At 40.2% G+C, this 22110-nt stretch overlaps 1 protein-coding gene across 1 annotated transcript in view; it reads left to right on the top strand.

Moving 5' to 3' along the window:
• MTMR9 (myotubularin related protein 9) overlaps nucleotides 1–22110 on the top strand; it is a 200848-nt gene that overhangs the window by 14179 nt on the left and 164559 nt on the right. The window contains exons 2-3 of the mRNA XM_053709540.1: nucleotides 3961–4069; nucleotides 10327–10452. Coding sequence (XP_053565515.1) covers nucleotides 3961–4069; nucleotides 10327–10452 — 235 coding nt within the window. The remainder of the gene's footprint in view (nucleotides 1–3960; nucleotides 4070–10326; nucleotides 10453–22110) is intronic.

A 22110-nucleotide genomic window follows, 5' to 3' on the forward strand; every position in this document is an offset into this window, starting at 1 on the left:
TGTTTCAAATAGGGCATGCAATTTTAAACAACTTTCCAATTTACTTTTATCACCAATTTTGCTTTGTTTTTTTGGTTTTCTTTGTTGAAAGCTAAACTTAGGAGGTTCATATGCTAATTTCTTAGACTTTGAAGGCAGCCTCTAATCTAAATGCATTTTGATAGTTTTTCACCACTAGAGGGCATTAGTTCACGTGTTTCATATAGATAACATTGAGCTCATGCACGTGAGTTTACCATGGAGACAGCTCTGATGGGCTAAAATGCAAGTCTGTCAAAAGAACTAAAATAAGGGGGCAGTCTGCTGAGGCTTCGATACAAGGTAATTACAGAGGTAAAACGTATTATTATAACTGTGTTGGTTATGCAAAACCGGGGAATTGGTAATTAAGGGATTATCTTTTAAAACAACAATTATTCTGGTGTTGACTGTCCCTTTAAGTGGTGAACCCCCGAAACGTTGTGGGCTTTTTGTGCCAATAAACAATTGTGATTATTCATGCTGCTGCCTCCTTTGGTTCTTACGAAGAAGTACAAAGAAACAGGCAACTTTGAGGACCATAGATCCCAAGGCAGAACTTGCTGTGATCTGAGATGACTTTGAGAGAAAATGCAGCAGGTCTGCAGAAAGAGCAGGACGCATGCATAAACCTTCATGGGACTAATTTTGCAGCGTTGCGCCACATCAGGCTTTTCTTTTCAAACATTGCTGTGATCTGGCTGCATTGTGTAAGTTTTTAACACAGTGCAGCCAGAGCTGTTTGAAGAGTACAGTCAAATAGGGAGCAGCGGTGCAAAGTGTCAGCACATTAATTGATGACTGGCTGTCAGGGATTTTCAACCCTGGCCTTTCCCAGTCTTCAAAACTGTGACTCCTGAGTGTAAGACATTCTTATAAGCAATGCACATTTTTTATTACTAAAATTTAAAATTAAAACTTAATATCAAAGTGACCTGCAGAAAATTTTTCACTTAAAAAAAATCTTATAGCAGAAAGTGAAAAAAGTTCTTCCTCTGGCCCGTAGATGTAGTTGTCAGCAAAGGAAACTTAGTGCAGCAGATTAAATACACATCATGCTTTACTTCCCTTGGCAATTGGAAGATGTTCAGCAATGCCATCAGCTCAGAATTGGCAGAAATTAGTGGACCCTGGTACACCCATTTTCTGTCTAGAGAAGTCGGGTCAGAAGTGATCTTAATCAAAGACTTGCGGCAAAAAAGCCATACCTTTGACATGGAAATAAGGTCAAGCGATTCAACTTTGCACGAAAACACAGGAACTGGCGTGCAGAAAAATGGCAGCAAGTTCTCTGGATGGCTGACAAGTTAAAATTTGGGCTGTATCAGAATGCATTTATTTCACTGGAGGCCTTGAGAGGGGTACAAAAATGAGTGCCTGCAGACAACAATGAAGCATGGTGTAGGTTCCTTGCAAGTATCAGGCTGCATTTCTGAAAATTGAGTTGGGGTTTTCGTCAGAATTAATGTTCTCCTCAATGGAGGTATCTCATTAGCCCCAAACTTATTTTGCAGCATGACAATGACTCCAAACACACATCCAAAGTAATTTATAAACTTTTTTTTTTTCTTTTTCCAAAGCATTCTTTACAGCATTTTTTCCACAACTGCCTATAACTACATTGTTTGTATATATCTATTGAGAGAGAGAAAAAAAAATATGATTGCAATATATATTGCATGACGGCAGGGCCGCCACTAGAAATTGTGGGGCCCCTGACTTAACCACTGATCAGGGCCCCCCCCCCCTTTGACATGTGCAATTTTTGACCAAGTGACTAAAAGGTATATGCACTTTATTCTTAAGTGTCTATTTAAACTTGGAAATGTTGTAAAGGTGGTAACATACAAACAAACAGACACACTCATACACTGAAACACAAACGCACTCACACATAAGGATTCACATATAGACACTCTAGCAGACACGCAAAGAAACACACAAACACACTCAGACACAGATACCCAAACAGACACTCAGCACTTGATTACATTGGCCTGAAAAGTAATGAGGTAGACTACAGTTTTGTAAAAAAAAAAGGAGATTTAGAAAACAAAATATGGAGTTCTGATTATCTTTTTGTAAAGGAAGATGCCAACTAAATGATGACAACAGCATGCAATGGCTGAAAGGAAGGACCCTGAACTGCCTAAACAATAATTTAAAGGTTAAATGGTGGATTGGTGACTTCCGTAAAGGTCTCATTAGTCTCAAAGTCTGTAGAAAGATGTGAATAATCAGTAGTAAGGTCAAAATGTAATAAAATGGAACAGACAATTGCAGAAATTAAGAGATCACTTTTTAAAGAATCATATTTGTAAATGTGTAAACAAAAATAATTCAGTGAATTCATAATTGTACTTTAATGATCTGGGTAGATTGCTAGATGACGAAAAGTACTTTTAAAAGGTTGACATATGTTTGTTTGTGTTTCCCCCATTTTCCCCAACCAAGAGCACCACTTCAAATATAGTGTACAAATGTTCCCATCAGTCAGCTGTACCTATGGATTTAGAAAATGCTGTACTGTAAAGTCTTTTCATAAAGAGGCAGTAAACTGGAATGTAATATATATATATATATATATATATATATATATATATATATATATATATATATATATATATATATATATATATATATATATTAAAAAAATGCATATCTGCCAAAAGGGCACCTACCATTTGTTTATTGAGGAGGAAACATTTCTGCATGGTTTTAAACATAGAATTTCTACAGCCTTGTCAAATAAACATAAATACACTGCTGCTAAAAAAAATAGTTTTTATGGACCCCTGGCCCCACCATACAACTACTACCACACTGAAGTTACAATCTGAAATTGCACAAAGAAATAAAAACACTTGCTAAGTAAGTCCTACCTCCTCTGCAAATGAAAGTGATTTGCCGTCTGACTCAAGCACACACTGTACAAACAAAGTGCCAAGTCTGTCTCACCCTGTGTATAGTGGTTTAGTGCACACTTAGAAATCCTCTCAAATGCTAATACTTTACTCCTTGTAATAACATTCCCCATGCTCAATTAGCACTCTGCTGTAGTACCCACTGGTGGCTGCCAAATTTTTTTTAGTTCTTGCCTCATGGGGCCCCCCTGGCCCATTGGGCCCATGACAGGAGTCACCCCTGTCACCCCCTGATGGCGGCCCTGCATGACGGTTCACTAGAGAGAGAGTGAATTATGATTGTGATGTATATTGCATGACAGTTCACTAGAGAGAGATAATTATGATTGCGATGTATATTGCATGATAGTTCACTGTTTACAGTCCCTTGTTTCATACAGCATGGTTGAGCTGCAGTGCCGCAACTCAAAGAGCACGCCAGCTAAAATCAAATGTTACTAATGGTTACCTTGGCTTTGGCTGGACCGCTTACCCATCATTAAAATAAAGCATCCAGATTGGGGGCATGGTAAACACCTTATGAAGAGGAAAAAATACTTTTAAAAGGAGATTTTGCATAGCAGTGAAAAGAAGCATCCTATTTTAGTGCATTCTAATATTGACTTTCCCTTTAATAATTGTATTCAAATCCGTAATCCCCTGTTATCCAGTTGGTGTGCATAACTGATCTATGCGTCAGTGGCATTTTGGTTTTGAGAAATATGTGGCAAATATACGCTAAAACTGGGTTTTAGGATTCAGCTGATTATTTATAAGATATAAATAATTTGCACTATCGTTTGAATTCATTTCTGTTTAATTGCATCAGGTATAATTTTTTTATTTAGATTATAATGAAGTAAAGTTGTATTATGATCTTCAGTAGGGGTGGTATAAGATGGATTTACCTTAGAATAATACTAAAGTTAGGTTAGTTTTGACTTTGATTAGGTAGTATTGGGTGGATTTATGTTTCTGTTGCATTCAGTCTGTTGTTTTTAAACCTACAGCATTATTCCCTATTTCCATTTTATTTCAGGTTTGTAGGTACATCTGGTACCATCAGTATAAAATGTAAGGACCTGCGCATAATACATCTGGAAATAACAGGAATGGAAGAAAGCTTGAATGTTGCTAGCTCCGTTGAGGTAAGACCCCCTGCAACTTTCCCCAGATTGGGCCTATTTTCAAAGGCCATAGTGCCAATTGTTTGAGCACTAGTATTATAATATCTTAATAGTCATGATAATTATAGGTCATAGAGAGTTTGAATTAAATTGACATTGGTGAAAGGGTCATAGAATAGGTAACTTATTAGTATTTTTCTGTAGAGCAAATCCTTAAAATTTGTGGGACTGCCACTCCTGAGAAATGTAATTTTGGAGTCTAACATTTTGGATTATTCTACATTTGCCTTGACCCTAGCATGGTCATCTAATAAATTCAGTAACATAAAAGCTACAGTACTTGTACTTTCAAATCATCCCGGCCCTAGTACAACTAAGAGAATATGGGACAAAAGGCCACAGTGGTAGGAATTAATATAAACCACACAATAGTAATAAATAAGTATGGCATAATTAGACAAACGCAACTACAGTTAGAGGTGCTTTCCCCCATGCAAAAAATTAATGCCATGAACCCATAGATATGGTCAAAGGCCATAATATACCATATTCTTTAGGATCTGCTGTCCAGGAGAACTTACAAAGGAGTTGAAATCCACCTCTGTGCACAAAATGCATTCCAATAGCTTTTTGCACTGAACTGGGACACCTCTTCATGACAAGGCTCTCTGAAAGGAAGTCTTATATTCTGCTTCCCATAGAAGTAATTGAAGTAGTGTCTTTTAAAGGGGCATGCTACCCATATGCTAAATCAGTTGAAAGTGTTGCAGCATATCTGTAAAAAGCCGTCTGCTGTCTAGAAAATATCACATTAACATCTATATGTAAAGATGGAAAAAAATAAATATATATATAAGTAGCAGAGATGTGCACTCTCACTTTCCAACGACTGCCAGGGTGCTAGTGAGAATAAGTATAGAAAAACAACAAGCTTGCACTCACTGGTCTTTTTTGTGTGAAATATTTTACTTGAAAAACTGTGACGTTTTCGAGGACAAAGTATCCCCTTCTTCAGACAATGTGTGTAACAAACAATAGTGACTTTATACACTGTGTCAAACAAACCCCTCCCCTCAATTAGAACAAAAAAACCGCCAAATCTGGTAACTATCCATTACTAAAAAATATATATGAGAGCCATCCTGGCTCTAACATAGTTAGTGACAGCCCAAGTGCAGGATAAAAGAACTGTGGATAAATGGAAACAATGGAAACAAACGTGGAATACAGGCAGAGCACAGAAAAAGCGGAGTAACAGTGTACATTTAATCTTTCATATCACCGCTTATTCGTCAATAACACATCAGAAGACATTGTACACCACAGGTAAGCAAAGTCAGAGCACCGATCTGAAAGATTCAAACTCACCTAGGGGAGACACATACCTAAACACTGCAGCCGCTCACTACCGCATCAATACACAACACCGGGAAGAGGACCCGGAACTACACAGGACTCTCACGTGGGGGGCCATCGGCCAATCACCGGAGTTGTTTACTGTTGCCGTAGTAACCATTCACATCGGGCCACACACAGGTACTGCAACGCTAAAGTGTAATAGGACTTATTGGCAGTCCGAACAAAGGCAATGCAATAAACCACAGCATCAAACTATAAACTGCCAATACCTAGTACTAAATCTTAACCTGAAACTACAGAGCAAATATAGCTAAGACAGTGAATATTGGGACTTATCACATCATAGACATACATTCACGGTCAGCAATTAGTACCAACATTCAAAAAAGTCGCCCGTGAGGCAACAACCACAAATACCATAACCAAAAGGAGCACTGAAGATTGTGTCAAAAATAGATACCAATCATGCAGGTAGTACAGCCGTGGGATTCGTAGAAACTGTGTAGAGGATGTAGCCAGAGGACAACAGACAGTGTGTTACAGTGATATAACACAGCACATTTATCTACGGGTGAACAATGTCTTCTGATGTGTTATTGACGAATAAGCGGTGATATGAAAGATTAAATGTACACTGTTACTCCGCTTTTTCTGTGCTCTGCCTGTATTCCACGTTTGTTTCCATTGTTTCCATTTCTCCACAGTTCTTTTATCCTGCACTTGGGCTGTCACTAACTATGTTAGAGCCGGGATGGCTCTCATATATATTTTTTAGTAATGGATAGCACTTGGTTGTTTACATTGTGACTCATAGGTCACCATAGTTACCAGATTTGGCGGTTTTTTTGTTCTAATTGAGGGGAGGGGTTTGTTTGACACAGTGTATAAAGTCACTATTGTTTGTTACACACATTGTCTGAAGAAGGGGATACTTTGTCCTCGAAACGTCACAGTTTTTCAAGTAAAATATTTCACAAAAAAAGACCAGTGAGTGCAAGCTTGTTGTTTTTATATATATATAATATATATATATATATATATATACATACATATACATACATACATACATACATACATACATACATACATACATACATACATACATACATACATACATACATACATACATACATACATGTGGCCCTCGTTTAACAACGGTTCAATTTACACCGTTTCAGAATAACAACCTTTTTTTCCAGTCATGTGACTGCTATTGAAAAGCATTGAGAAGCAGTGCATTTATTAAAATAGCCAGTAGATGGAGCTGTCCGTTGTGTTGCAGCCAAGCAAGCTGAAATTAATCAGTTTAACCAGACCTGAGCTATTGAGCAGATTTCAAAGGATCAAGATCTTCCTGTCTATAAATCAGTCCAGATTGGAATGCATAGAAAAAAACTGTTTGCAGAAAAATGCAAGTGAAGTCTGTGTTGTGTGATTATTTTATTAGGTGTATAATGCTGTTTAGCAAATGTTTTTGTTCATTTAACTTAGTTTAATTATATATTCTGTGTTGTGTGATTATTTTATTAGGTTTATAATGCTGTTTAGCATTTGAAGTCTTCATTTCAAAGCTTTAAAAATAATGTATTAGGTGTTACTTATGACAATTTTGAGAGGGGCCTTGAACCTATCTCCCTCACTTCCAATTGACTTACATTATAAACTGGGTTTCAATTTACAACGGTTTCGATTTACAACCATTCCTTCTGGAACCTAACCCCGGCGTAAACTGAGGGCTACCTGTGTGTGTGTGTGTGTATATGTATATATATATATATATATATATATATATATATATATATATATATATATATATAATTTTAGTATTCAGCTCACTAGAGTGCTCGTTATTTTTAGCTACTATTTTTTTTTTTTTGTCATCTAAATGGTGAAAACCCCCCAAAAACAATAGCTAATCAGTGTTCACGCTGTGCTTTATTGTGTTCTTGTGGTATTTCACCATAATCTCATAATATTTTATTTGTAAGCTTCCTTAAACTGAGGAGGGAAGTGACTGTGCCTGCACATGCCAGATGCACTCTTCCGTGCAAGTCGTGGGACTAGCATCATGATTGGCTTCTTAAAGTACCTTTACAGTAGAAAGCAGAACCGAGGAGATTTTGAGTTTAAAATATTTTTGGCATGTTTATGTAGTAATTTGCAGTCGGCTTTTTACATAACTGCATTATTTAACTTTAAACATAATGGAACAAATGTGTGTGTGGTGGCCATTCCTCTCATATTCTTGTGTCCCTGTTAGGCATGATAAGGTGGCCCTGACATTGTATCACATGACTTTAGCAATGAAAGCATTTATAAGAAAAGGCTTGTTATCAATTATGCAGTTTCAGCAGGTTAGTGTATAGTATATTTGAATTAACTGAACAACTTTTCGATAACTCTGTCATTTGAATATTTTTATGAAAAGAGCACGAAAAACGACTGAATCACTGGAGTAGAGAATTCTGGGTAATTCTCTTGCTGTGCCAATCCTTTGTATGCATTACAGCTGCCTTGAGTTACGCTGCACTCTAATTAGGGAATCTATGTTTAAAAGTGATACGGGAAGTGTCACGAATACCTCAGGATTTAGCTGCTAAGGGGTTAATTCTGTTTAGTTTGTGAACTAAAAACAGCTATTTGCTTTTCAAGAAGAATTGTGTCCTGTGCTTGTTTGTGTTTCTTTGAAGTGCCAGGAGCCTCATAAATGCTTTGTTGTATACACAGGATAGAGCTTTATGGCTCAGACTGTCAGCAGAGGGCATGATAGAAAACAGGGCCTCAGTCACAGAAACTGATAAGGTCAATAAAGGGACATGGGTATAATGTATATATGTCTTTTAAACTGTTATGACATTAAATTAAGGGAAGTATGACAACCCTGTCATATCTGGTATCAAACCGTTGCTCACAATGTAAGGAAGAGATTGCATGTCAGTATATCTGAAAATAGATGTACCTAGCAAAAATTATAATGGGTTCTATAATTTCAGGCAAAAACTTAGTTTATTGAAGGTCATAAAGACAGGGGGGTTTCTTAGCCCGCCCAGGAGGGTGTGGTCAGGCAACTTGATCTCTGGAAAATAGGTATAAGAATCTAATTTTTTAACTATAAGGTTGTTCATTCTACAAGGGAGGCTTCCACAGCGGGAGTGACCATTTTCTCTTGCCCATCTATCTCCCTGGGGGCAGACTTATAAGCTAGGAAAGTATTAGGTCTGTTATTTTCTTCATTTTATTTTATAAGAAAAAGCAACAAGAAAGAGGCGCCAATGGTGCAGATCAATGGGGGTTTTTAATTTACCAAACGTATGTGAACACTAGGTACTCACAATAAGAGGAGGCACTCAGTTGTGCCGGTAGACACAGGCTGGGTTTTAACAGCAATCCAGCTGGCTGAACAAGGAAGCAGCTCTTTATCAGCATCCAATAGGAGGAAATCTAAAAAGTGTAAGCGGGATAGAGGCGCCAATGGTGCAGATAAATGGTGGTACAGTTAGCACTAATAGCCCACTCTACACAAAGTACTCACATTTTATTGAAGGCACTCACTTGTACCTATAGAAGCGGGCTGGATTTTAGCAGCAATCCAGCTGGCTGATCCAGAAAAATGCAAGTGAAGTCTGTGTTGTGGGATTATTTTATTAGGTTTATAATGCTGTTTAGCAAATGTTTTTGTTCATTTAACTTAGTTTAATTAAATATTCTGTGTTGTGTGATTATTTTATTAGGTGTATAATGCTGTTTAGCATTTAAAGTCTTCATTTCAAAGCTTTAAAAATAATGTATTAGGTGTTACTTATGATAATTTTGAGAGGGGCCTGGAACCTATCTCCCTCACTTCCCATTGACTTACATTATAAACTTGGTTTCAATTTACAACGGTTTCGATTTACAACCATTCCTTCTGGAACCTAACCCTGGCGTAAACTGAGGGCTACCTGTACTCGATGGACAACAAGGTAACTGTACCTTCATTTTAAGCCGTCACAAACTGTGTCTTGTGTATTAGAGCTTTTTTTTTTTTTTTTTTGCTGCTACAGGCATATTTCAGAAATTGAAATGCATATGTAATTTTTAGCTGTGATTTCCTACATTTGTGCGCTTAGTCTAGAGAACGTTGATAAAGACAGATCAATTTAAAGTTTCTTTTGTTTTGCTATAGAATAACATATTCTTGGTATAATGTTCCCTTTTTAAAGGGGAATTCCAGTCAAAATTTAAATGTACATTGATTAATAACATCTTTGAATTAAAACATATTTGCAATATACATGTATTGGCAAAAATGCTTCGTTATCACAGTTTTTTTAGTTTTAAAAAATTTCTCTGCATGTGAAGGATATCTTGGTATTTTTAGTTCATCAGCATATTAAATACTGCAGCTGCTCAGAGCACCAGTGGGGCTTGTATCATGTCAGTAATCAACAAATTGAGTCATTACCAGATGATACAAGCACCTTAGTCTGTCTGAGCAAGTGCTGTGTTTAAAATGCAGGTGCACGGTGCATACGTAAATACACTTTTGAAACCACTATAGCTTTTATTTGAAGCATTTTGTTAATAAATGTATGTTACAAAAATGCTTCTATTCAAAACTGCAATGCATCCATGTGGATTCCAATTTTGGCTGGACTGTCCCTTGAAGCCCACTCTTATTTATTTTCCTTGGCATGCAGAGAAACAAACTCGGTTAGTGATCATTCATGCAGAAACCTTGGGTATATTTTACCGCTTTTAAATTGTAGGTTTAAAAATATTGCATTCTATGTGTTAATTGATTTTCTTTTTTTTTCTTTACACTTATTCTCCTAAAATATGTTACAACTTTTTTATGATCTGCACAAGTAAGATGTATATAAAGTGATTTTCCTTCTCATCAATTAGATTTTTCTTCTGTTTATTTTCGGCAACCCCAGGCCTTGTCAACTCTGGATTCTATCACCTTAATGTACCCCTTCTTCTATCGCCCTATGTTTGAAGTGACAGAAGATGGCTGGCAATCTTTCCTTCCTGAGCAGGAGTTTGAGCATCTCAAGACAGTAGTAAGTTGTTTTAGTTTTCACTTATACCAAATGTAAATCCGTTTTTAATATATTTATTTCTCCAACATAGGTGTGTCCGGTCCACGGCGTCATCCTTACTTGTGGGATATTCTCCTCCCCAACAGGAAATGGCAAAGAGCCCAGCAAAGCTGGTCACATGATCCCTCCTAGGCTCCGCCTTCCCCAGTCATTCTCTTTGCCGTTGCACAGGCAACATCTCCACGGAGATGGCTCAGAGTTTTTTGGTGTTTAAATGTAGTTTTTATTCTTCTATCAAGAGTTTGTTATTTTAAAATAGTGCTGGTATGTACTATTTACTCTGAAACAGAAAAAAAGATGAAGATTTCTGTTTGTAAGAGGAAAATGATTTTAGCAACCGTTACTAAAATCGATGGCTGTTTCCACACAGGACTGTTGAGAGGAATTAACTTCAGTTGGGGGAAATAGTGAGCAGACTTTGGCTGCTTGAGGGTATGACACATTTCTAACAAGACTTGGTAATGCTGGAAGCTGTCATTTTCCCTATGGGATCCGGTAAGCCATTTTTATTAATAAGAATAAAGGGCTTCACAAGGGCTTTAAAGACTGGTAGACATTTTTCTGGGCTAAAACGATTAATTTATAAGCATTTTTAATAGTTTATAGCTTTGAGGAGTTATTTTATTCTTGGGAATTATGTTAGAAAAACGGCAGGCACTGTATTGGACACCCTTTTTCACTGGGGGCCTTCGCTAATCATAGGCAGAGCCTCATTTTCGCGCCACTAATGCGCAGTTGTTTTGGGAAGCAAGGCATGCAGATGCATGTGTGAGGAGCTCAGATACACAGAAAAAGCTTACTGAAGGCGTCATTTGGTATAGTATTCCCCTCTGGGCTTGGTTGGGTCTCAGCAAAGCAGATACCAGGGACTGTATAGGGGTTAAATATAAAAACGGCTCCGGTTCCGTTATTTTAAGAGTTAAAGCTTTCAAATTTGGCGTGCAATACTTTTAAGGCTTTAAGACACTGTGGTGAAATTTTGGTGAATTTTGAACAATTCCTTCATACTTTTCCGCACCTGTCACAAGGGATGAGCTTCCGCAGACCAGAGTGGGTCATTGTCACGACCGACGCCAGTCTGGTGGGCTGGGGCGCGGTCTGGGAATCCCTGAAAGCTCAGGGTCTTTGGTCTCGGGAAGAATCTCTTCTCCCGATAAATATTCTGGAACTGAGAGCGATATTCAATGCTCTCAAGGCTTGGCCTCAGCTAGCAAAGGCCAAATTCATACGGTTTCAATCAGACAACATGACGACTGTTGCGTATATCAACCATCAGGGGGGAACAAGGAGTTCCCTGGCGATGGAAGAAGTGACCAAAATAATTCAATGGGCGGAGACTCACTCCTGCCACTTGTCTGCAATCCACATCCCAGGAGTGGAAAATTGGGAAGCGGATTTTCTGAGTCGTCAGACATTTCATCCGGGGGAGTGGGAACTCCATCCGGAAATCTTTGCCCAAATAATTCAATTGTGGGGCATTCCAGACATGGATCTGATGGCGTCTCGTCAGAACTTCAAGGTTCCTTGCTACGGGTCCAGATCCAGGGATCCCAAGGCGACTCTAGTGGATGCACTAGTAGCACCTTGGACCTTCAACCTAGCTTATGTGTTCCCACCGTTTCCTCTCATTCCCAGGCTGGTAGCCAGGATCAAACAGGAGAGGGTATCGGTGATCTTGATAGCTCCTGCGTGGCCACGCAGGACTTGGTATGCAGATCTGGTGAATATGTCATCGGCTCCACCATGGAAGCTACCTTTGAGACAGGACCTTCTTGTTCAAGGTCCGTTCGAACATCCGAATCTGGCCTCACTCCAACTGACTGCTTGGAGATTGAACGCTTGATTTGATCAAAGCGAGGGTTCTCAGATTCTGTCATTGATACTCTTGTTCAGGCTAGAAAGCCTGTAACTAGAAAAATCTACCATAAAATATGGAAAAAATATATCTGTTGGTGTGAATCTAAAGGATTCCCATGGAACAAGATAAAAATTCCTAAGATTCTATCCTTTCTTCAAGAAGGTTTGGAGAAAGGATTATCTGCAAGTTCTTTGAAGGGACAGATTTCTGCTTTATCTGTTTTACTTCACAAAAAGCTGGCGGCTGTGCCAGATGTTCAAGCTTTTGTTCAGGCTCTGGTTAGAATCAAGCCTGTTTACAAACCTTTGACTCCTCCTTGGAGTCTCAATTTAGTTCTTTCAGTTCTTCAGGGGGTTCCGTTTGAACCCCTACATTCCGTTGATATCAAGTTATTATCTTGGAAAGTTGTTTTTGGTTGCAATTTCTTCTGCTAGAAGAGTTTGAGTTATCTGCTCTGCAGTGTTCTCCTCCTTATCTGGTGTTCCATGCAGATAAGGTGGTTTTGCGTACTAAACCTGGTTTTCTTCCGAAAGTTGTTTCTAACAAAAATATTAACCAGGAGATAGTCGTGCCTTCTTTGTGTCCGAATCCAGTTTCAAAGAAGGAACGTTTGTTACACAATTTGGATGTAGTTCGTGCTCTAAAATTCTATTTAGAGGCTACAAAGGATTTCAGACAAACTTCCTCCTTGTTTGTTGTTTATTCTGGTAAAAGGAGAGGTCAAAAAGCAACTTCTACCTCTCTCTCTTTTTGGCTTAAAAGCATCATCCGATTGGCTTATGAGACTGCCGGACGGCAGCCTCCTGAAAGAATCACAGCTCACTCCACTAGGGCCGTGGCTTCCACATGGGCCTTCAAGAACGAGGCTTCTGTTAAGCAGATATGTAAGGCAGCGACTTGGTCTTCACTGCACACTTTTACCAAATTTTACAAATTTGATACTTTTGCTTCTTCTGAGGCTATTTTTGGGAGAAAGGTTTTGCAAGCCGTGGTGCCTTCCATCTAGGTGACCTGATTTGCTCCCTCCCATCATCCGTGTCCTAAAGCTTTGGTATTGGTTCCCACAAGTAAGGATGACGCCGTGGACCGGACACACCTATGTTGGAGAAAACAGAATTTATGCTTACCTGATAAATTACTTTCTCCAACGGTGTGTCCGGTCCACGGCCCGCCCTGGTTTTTTAATCAGGTCTGATGAATTATTTTCTCTAACTACAGTCACCACGGTATCATATGATTTCTCCTATGCATATTCCTCCTTTACGTCGGTCGAATGACTGGGGAAGGCGGAGCCTAGGAGGGATCATGTGACCAGCTTTGCTGGGCTCTTTGCCATTTCATGTTGGGGAGGAGAATATCCCACAAGTAAGGATGACGCCGTGGACCGGACACACCGTTGGAGAAAGTAATTTATCAGGTAAGCATAAATTCTGTTTTTTTAAAACTCTTCTTTGTGAAGTATGTCTTATTGTTGATAAATGACTACCATACAACCTAATCTGTTTAGCTGCAAAATTGGTTCACTAAATATAAAATTGAGGACTCTAGCCTGTTTGCATAAGAGTCCTACCTGTAATTTAATTATAACACACATGTATCATTACAGTTTTCAACAAAAAAGTAAAATAGATAAGTGAGTCATTCAAATTTTTGTGTGTGTTTAAAATAATAAATATGTTGTGGGTAAAATAAGAAATTGGGTAATCCTAGCATTACCCGGGTAAACCTGACATTACCCAAGCGGCTGTGGGTAACGCCTGATGTAACATGATAAAAATCTTCTCGGAGTGCATAGAGTCACTGCACAAACATATATACGATGCACTGTAATTCACACATCTACACTATCTTTCTTCTGTTAAGTGTGATCAGTCCACGGGTCATCATTACTTCTGGGATATTACTCCTCCCCAACAGGAAGTGCAAGAGGATTCACCCAGCAGAGCTGCATATAGCTCCTCCCCTCTATGTCACTCCCAGTCATTCTCTTGCACCCAACGACTAGATAGGATGTGTGAGAGGACTATGGTGATTATACTTAGTTTTATATCTTCAATCAAAAGTTTGTTATTTTAAAATAGCACCGGAGTGTGTTATTACCTCTCTGGCAGAGTTTGAAGAAGAATCTACCAGAGTTTTGCTATGATTTTAGCCGGAGTAGTTAAGATCATATTGCTGTTCTCGGCCATCTGAGGAGTGAGGTAAAACTTCAGATCAGGGGACAGCGGGCAGATGAATCTGCATAGAGGTATGTAGCAGTTTTTATTTTGTGACAATGGAATTGATGAGAAAATCCTGCCATACCGATATAATGTCATGTATTTTACACTTCAGTATTCTGGGGAATGGTACTTCACTAGAATTACACTGTAAGAAATACATAAAGCTGTTTAATAACTAGAGATTATGTTTAACGTTTTTGCTGGAATGTAAAATCGTTTTCATTTGCTGAGGTACTGTGTGAATAAATGTTTGGGCACTATTTTTCCACTTGGCAGTTGCTTAATCTGTTTTTCTGACAGTTTCTGTTCTCCCTCACTGCTGTGTGTGAGGGGGAGGGGCCGTTTTTTGGCGCTTTTTCTATGCATCAAATATTTCAGTCAGCAACTCATTGTATTCCCTGCATGATCCGGTTCATCTCTACAGAGCTCAGGGGTCTTCAAAACTTATTTTGAGGGAGGTAATTTCTCTCAGCAGAGCTGTGAGAATTATAGTTTGACTGAGATAAAAAACGTTTATTCTGTAATTTGTTTCCTGCTTTCAGAATTTGTTATCTTTGCTAATGGGATTAAACCTTTGCTAAAGTTGTGTTGTTTACAAGGATTGAGGCTATAACTGTTTCAATTTATTAATTTTCAACTGTCATAGATCTTCTGTGCTTCTTAAAGGCACAGTACTTTTAATATTATTCTAATTGAATTGTATTTCCAAGTTGCAAGTTTATTTGCTAGTGTGTTAAACATGTCTGATTCAGAGGATGATACCTGTGTCATTTGTTGCAATGCCAAAGTGGAGCCCAATAGAAATTTATGTACTAACTGTATTGATGCTACTTTAAATAAAAGTCAATCTGTACAAATTGAACAAATTTCACCAAACAACGAGGGGAGAGTTATGCCGACTAACTCGCCTCACGTGTCAGTACCTACATCTCCCGCTCAGAGGGAGGTGCGTGATATTGTAGCGCATTACAGGATATGGCTACTGTTATGACTGAGGTTTTGGCTAAATTACCAGAACTAAGAGGTAAGCGTGATCACTCTGGGGTGAGAACAGAGTGCGCTGATAATATTAGGGCCATGTCAGACACTGCGTCACAGGTGGCAGAACATGAGGACGGAGAACTTCATTCTGTGGGTGACGGTTCTGATCCAAACAGACTGGATTCAGATATTTCAAATTTTAAATTTAAACTGGAAAACCTCCGTGTATTACTAGGGGAGGTGTTAGCGGCTCTGAATGATTGTAACACAGTTGCAATACCAGAGAAAATGTGTAGGTTGGATAAATATTTTGCGGTACCGACGAGTACTGAGGTTTTTCCTATACCTAAGAGACTTACTGAAATTGTTACTAAGGAGTGGGATAGACCCGGTGTGCCGTTCTCACCCCCTCCGATATTTAGAAAAATGTTTCCAATAGACGCCACCACAAGGGACTTATGGCAAACGGTCCCTAAGGTGGAGGGAGCAGTTTCTACCTTAGCTAAGCGTACCACTATCCCGGTGGAGGATAGCTGTGCTTTTTCAGATCCAATGGATAAAAAGTTAGAGGGTTACCTTAAGAAAATGTTTGTTCAACAAGGTTTTATATTGCAACCCCTTGCATGCATTGCGCCGATCACGGCTGCAGCGGCATTCTGGATTGAGTCTCTGGAAGAGAACATTGGTTCAGCTACTCTGGACGACATTACGGACAGGCTTAGAGTCCTTAAACTAGCTAATTCATTCATTTCGGAGGCCGTAGTACATCTTACTAAACTTACGGCGAAGAATTCAGGATTCGCCATGGCGCTGTGGCTAAAATCCTGGTCAGCTGATGTTACTTCTAAGTCTAAATTGCTTAATATACCTTTCAAAGGGCAGACCTTATTCGGGCCCGGGTTGAAAGAGATTATCGCTGACATTACAGGAGGTAAAGGCCATGCCCTGCCTCAGGACAAAGCCAAAGCCAAGACTAGACAGTCTAATTTTCGTTCCTTTCGTAATTTCAAAGCAGGAGCAGCATCAACTTCCTCTGCACCAAAACAGGAAGGAGCTGTTGCTCGCTACAGACAAGGCTGGAAACCTAACCAGTCCTGGAACAAGGGCAAGCAGACTAGGAAACCTGCTGCTGCCCCTAAAACAGCATGAATTGAGGGCCCCCGATCCGGGATCGGATCTAGTGGGGGGCAGACTTTCTCTCTTCGCCCAGGCTTGGGCAAGAGATGTTCAGGATCCCTGGGCGCTAGAGATAATATCTCAGGGATACCTTCTGGACTTCAAATACTCTCCTCCAAGAGAGAGATTTCATCTGTCAAGATTGTCAACAATCCAGACAAAGAAAGAGGCGTTTCTACGCTGCGTACAAGAGCTCTTGTTAATGGGAGTAATCCATCCAGTTCCACGATCGGAACAGGGACAGGGGTTTTACTCAAATCTGTTTGTGGTTCCCAAAAAAGAGGGAACTTTCAGACCAATCCTGGACTTAAAGATCCTAAACAAATTCCTAAGAGTTCCATCGTTCAAGATGGAGACTATTCGGACAATTTTACCTATGATCCAAGAGGGTCAATACATGACCACTGTAGATTTAAAAGATGCTTACCTTCACATACCGATTCACAAAGATCATTATCGGTACCTAAGGTTTGCCTTCCTAGACAGGCATTACCAGTTTGTGGCTCTTCCATTCGGATTGGCTACAGCTCCAAGAATCTTCACAAAGGTTCTGGGTGCTCTTCTGGCGGTACTAAGACCGCGGGGAATCTCGGTAGCTCCATACCTAGACGACATTCTGATACAAGCTTCAAGCTTTCAAACTGCCAAGTCTCATACAGAGTTAGTGCTGGCATTTCTAAGGTCACATGGATGGAAGGTGAACGAAAAGAAAAGTTCACTCGTTCCACTCACAAGAGTTCCCTTCCTGGGGACTCTTATAGATTCTGTAGAAATGAAGATTTACCTGACAGAGGACAGGCTAACAAGACTTCAAAGTGCTTGCCGCACCCTTCATTCCATTCAACACCAGTCAGTGGCTCAATGCATGGAGGTAATCGGCTTAATGGTAGCGGCAATGGACATAGTACCCTTTGCACGCTTACACCTCAGACCACTGCAACTGTGCATGCTAAGTCAGTGGAATGGGGATTACTCAGACTTATCCCCTTCTCTGAATCTGGATCAAGAGACCAGAAATTCTCTTCTATGGTGGCTTTCTCGGCCACATCTGTCCAGGGGGATGCCATTCAGCAGACCAGACTGGACAATTGTAACAACAGACGCCAGCCTTCTAGGTTGGGGTGCCGTCTGGAATTCTCTGAAGGCTCAGGGACAATGGAGTCAGGAGGAGAGTCTCCTGCCAATAAACATTCTGGAATTGAGAGCAGTTCTCAATGCCCTCCTGGCTTGGCCCCAGTTGACAACTCGGGGGTTCATCAGGTTTCAGTCGGACAACATCACGACTGTAGCTTACATCAACCATCAGGGAGGGACAAGAAGCTCCCTAGCTATGATGGAAGTATCAAAGATAATTTGCTGGGCAGAGTCTCACTCTTGCCACCTGTCAGCAATCCACATCCCGGGAGTGGAGAACTGGGAGGCGGATTTCTTAAGTCGTCAGACTTTTCATCCGGGGGAGTGGGAACTTCATCCGGAGGTCTTTGCCCAAATACTTCGACGTTGGGGCAAACCAGAGATAGATCTCATGGCGTCTCGACAGAACGCCAAGCTTCCTCGTTACGGGTCCAGATCCAGGGATCCAGGAGCAGTCCTGATAGATGCTCTGACAGCACCTTGGGACTTCAGGATGGCTTACGTGTTTCCACCCTTCCCGTTGCTTCCTCGATTGCCAGAATCAAACAAGAGAGAGCATCAGTGATTCTAATAGCACCTGCGTGGCCACGCAGGACTTGGTATGCAGACCTGGTGGACATGTCATCCTGTCCACCTTGGTCTCTACCTCCGAAACAGGACCTTCTGATACAGGGTCCCTTCAAACATCAAAATCTAACTTCTCTGAAGCTGACTGCTTGGAAATTGAACGCTTGATTTTATCAAGACGTGGATTTTCTGAGTCAGTTATTGATACCTTAATACAGGCTAGGAAACCTGTTACCAGAAAGATTTACCATAAGATATGGCGTAAATACCTATATTGGTGTGAATCCAAAGGTTACTCTTGGAGTAAGGTTAGGATTCCTAGGATATTGTCTTTTCTACAAGAAGGTTTAGAAAAGGGTTTATCTGCTAGTTCATTAAAGGGACAGATCTCAGCTCTGTCCATTCTGTTACACAAACGTCTGTCAGAAGTTCCTGACGTCCAGGCTTTTTGTCAGGCTTTGGCCAGAATCAAGCCTGTGTTTAAAGCTGTTGCTCCACCATGGAGTTTAAACCTTGTTCTTAATGTTTTACAGGGCGTTCCGTTTGAACCCCTTCATTCCATTGATATAAAGTTGTTATCTTGGAAAGTTCTATTTTTAATGGCTATTTCCTCGGCTCGAAGAGTCTCTGAATTATCAGCCTTACATTGTGATTCTCCTTATTTGATTTTTCATTCGGATAAGGTAGTCCTGCGTACTAAACCTGGGTTCTTACCTAAGGTAGTTACTAACAGGAATATCAATCAAGAGATTGTTGTTCCTTCTTTATGCCCAAATCCTTCTTCAAAGAAGGAACGTCTACTGCACAACCTGGATGTAGTCCGTGCTCTAAAATTTTACTTACAGGCAACTAAGGAATTTCGACAAACGTCTTCTCTGTTTGTCATTTACTCTGGGCAGAGGAGAGGTCAAAAAGCTTCCGCTACCTCTCTTTCTTTTTGGCTTCGTAGCATAATTCGTTTAGCTTATGAGACTGCTGGACAGCAGCCTCCTGAAAGAATTACAGCTCATTCTACTAGAGCTGTGGCTTCCACTTGGGTTTTCAAGAATGAGGCCTCTGTTGAACAGATTTGCAAGGCTGCAACTTGGTCTTCGCTTCATACTTTTTCCAAATTTTACAAATTTGACACTTTTGCTTCATCGGAGGCTATTTTTGGGAGAAAGGTTCTTCAGGCAGTGGTTCCTTCTGTATAAAGAGCCTGCCTATCCCTCCCGTCATCCGTGTACTTTTGCTTTGGTATTGGTATCCCAGAAGTAATGATGACCCGTGGACTGATCACACTTAACAGAAGAAAACATAATTTATGCTTACCTGATAAATTCCTTTCTTCTGTAGTGTGATCAGTCCACGGCCCGCCCTGTTTTTAAGGCAGGTAAATATTTTTTAATTTATACTCCAGTCACCACTTCACCCTTGGCTTTTCCTTTCTCGTTGGTCCTTGGTCGAATGACTGGGAGTGACGTAGAGGGGAGGAGCTATATGCAGCTCTGCTGGGTGAATCCTCTTGCACTTCCTGTTGGGGAGGAGTAATATCCCAGAAGTAATGATGACCCGTGGACTGATCACACTACAGAAGAAAGGAATTTATCAGGTAAGCATAAATTATGTTTTTCTGCCTCCGCCTCATTCCCCAAGGAATTGGAGTGGACTCCTTGAACCCCCCAGGCAAAACTACATACTGCTTGTGCAATCATGGCACAAATGTTTGGAAAAGTTTCTCTGGAATCCCCTTTGTTCAGAAACAGCAGACATATATGGATTTGCCATTGCTTTTTGGGAATTAGATGGCCGCTATTTGCAGCTGTGCACCACACTTCTATTATTCCCGGCAGTGAAGGGGTTAATTAGGTACCCCTGATTCCTACCTGACCCCCCCCCCCAAACAGCTCTCTTCCCTCCCCCACTGGTAACCCCCATCTTAGGTACTGGCAGACAGTGTGCCAGTATGAAAAAATTAAGGCTTTTTCTCTTGTAAGGTGTATCCAGTCCACAGATCATCCATTACTTGTGGGATATTCTCCTTCCCAAAAGGAAGCTGCAAGAGGATCACCCACAGCAGAGCTGTCTATATAGCTCCTCCCCTTAACTGCCACCCCCAGTCATTCTCTTGCATCTCTCGACAAACATGGAAGCAGTTAGAGAGATGTGGTGTAATTTAGTTGTTTTTCTTCAATTCAAAAGTTTATTATTTTTAAATGGTACTGGAGTTGTACTATTTTGGTCTCAGGCAGAAAATAGAAGAAGAATCTGCCTGTGGTCTCTAATGATCTTAGCAGGTTGTAACTAAGATCCATTGCTGTTCTCACACATAACTGAAGAGAGAGAGGTAACTTCAGCTTGGGGAATGGCGTGCAGGGTATCCTGCTATGAGGTATGTGCAGTCTAAATTTTTCTAGAGAAATGTAAATGCTAGAAAATGCTGTTAATACCGGATTTATCTGAGGTAAGCCTGATTACAGTGATTTAAGAACAACTAGTATCATGCTTGCTGTTAGAGGTAATACTCTTATTATTTTTCACATTTCTGACACATAAAAAGTTTGCAGGAAGTGCTTAAACGTTTTTTATATGCATATTGGTGATAAAACTTTATTGGGGCTTAGTTTTTTCCACATGGCTGGCTAGATTTTCCTAGGAATAGTTTTTTATGGCCCTCTCACTGTGAGTACAGGTTGGGGGGGGCCTAATTTTATGCCTAAATCGTGCAGTAGTTTTTGCAGCTTGAGACTTCCAGCTTCCCTTGGAGTCCCCTGAACACTTAGGACATCTACAAAGGGTTTTTGTGCTTTCCAAAGTCTATTGTATGGGAAGGTAGAGCCACAGCAGAGCTGTGGCAGTTTGTTGTAACTGTTAAAAAACGTTTATTTCGTTTTTTTGATCCATTTTTGAAACTAAGGGGTTAATCATCCATTTGCAAGTGGGTGCAATGCTCTGTTAGCCTATTATACACACTGTAAAAATTTCGTTTGATTTACTGCTTTTTATCACTATTTTTCAAATTCTGACCTTTTTTATTTTTCTTAAAGGCACAGTACCGTTTTTATTTTTTGCTTGTTAACTTTTTGTAAAGTGTTTTCCCAGCTTGCTGGTCTCATTGCTAGTCTGTTTAAACATGTCTGACATAGAGGAAACGCCTTGTTCATTATGTTTAGAAGCCATGGTGGAACCCCCTCTTAGAATGTGTACCAAATGTACTGATTTCACTTTAAGTTATAAAGACCATATTCTGTCTTTAAAAGATTTATCACCAGAGGAATCTGACAAGGGGGAAGTTATGCCGACTAACTCGCCCCACGTGTCAGAACCTTTGACTCCCGCTCAAGGGACTCACGCTCAAGAGGCGCCAAGTACATCTAGCGCGCCCATGGCGTTTACTTTACAAGACATGGCGGCAGTCATGGATAATACACTGTCAGCGGTATTATCCAGACTACCTGGGTTACGAGGAAAGCGAGACAGCTCTGGGGTTAGAAGAAATACAGAGCACTCTGACGCTTCAGTAGCTATGTCTGATACCCCCTCACAATATGCAGAAGCTGAGGAAGGAGAGCTTCTTTCTGTGGGTGATGTGTCTGACTCAGGGAAGATGATGCAACCTGATTCTGATATGGCAACATTTAAATTTAAGCTTGAACACCTCCGCGTGTTACTCAGGGAGGTTTTAGCTACTCTGAATGACTG

Source organism: Bombina bombina, chromosome 4, assembly GCF_027579735.1.
Source record: "Bombina bombina isolate aBomBom1 chromosome 4, aBomBom1.pri, whole genome shotgun sequence".
In the NCBI taxonomy this organism is placed as follows: Eukaryota; Metazoa; Chordata; class Amphibia; order Anura; family Bombinatoridae; genus Bombina; species Bombina bombina.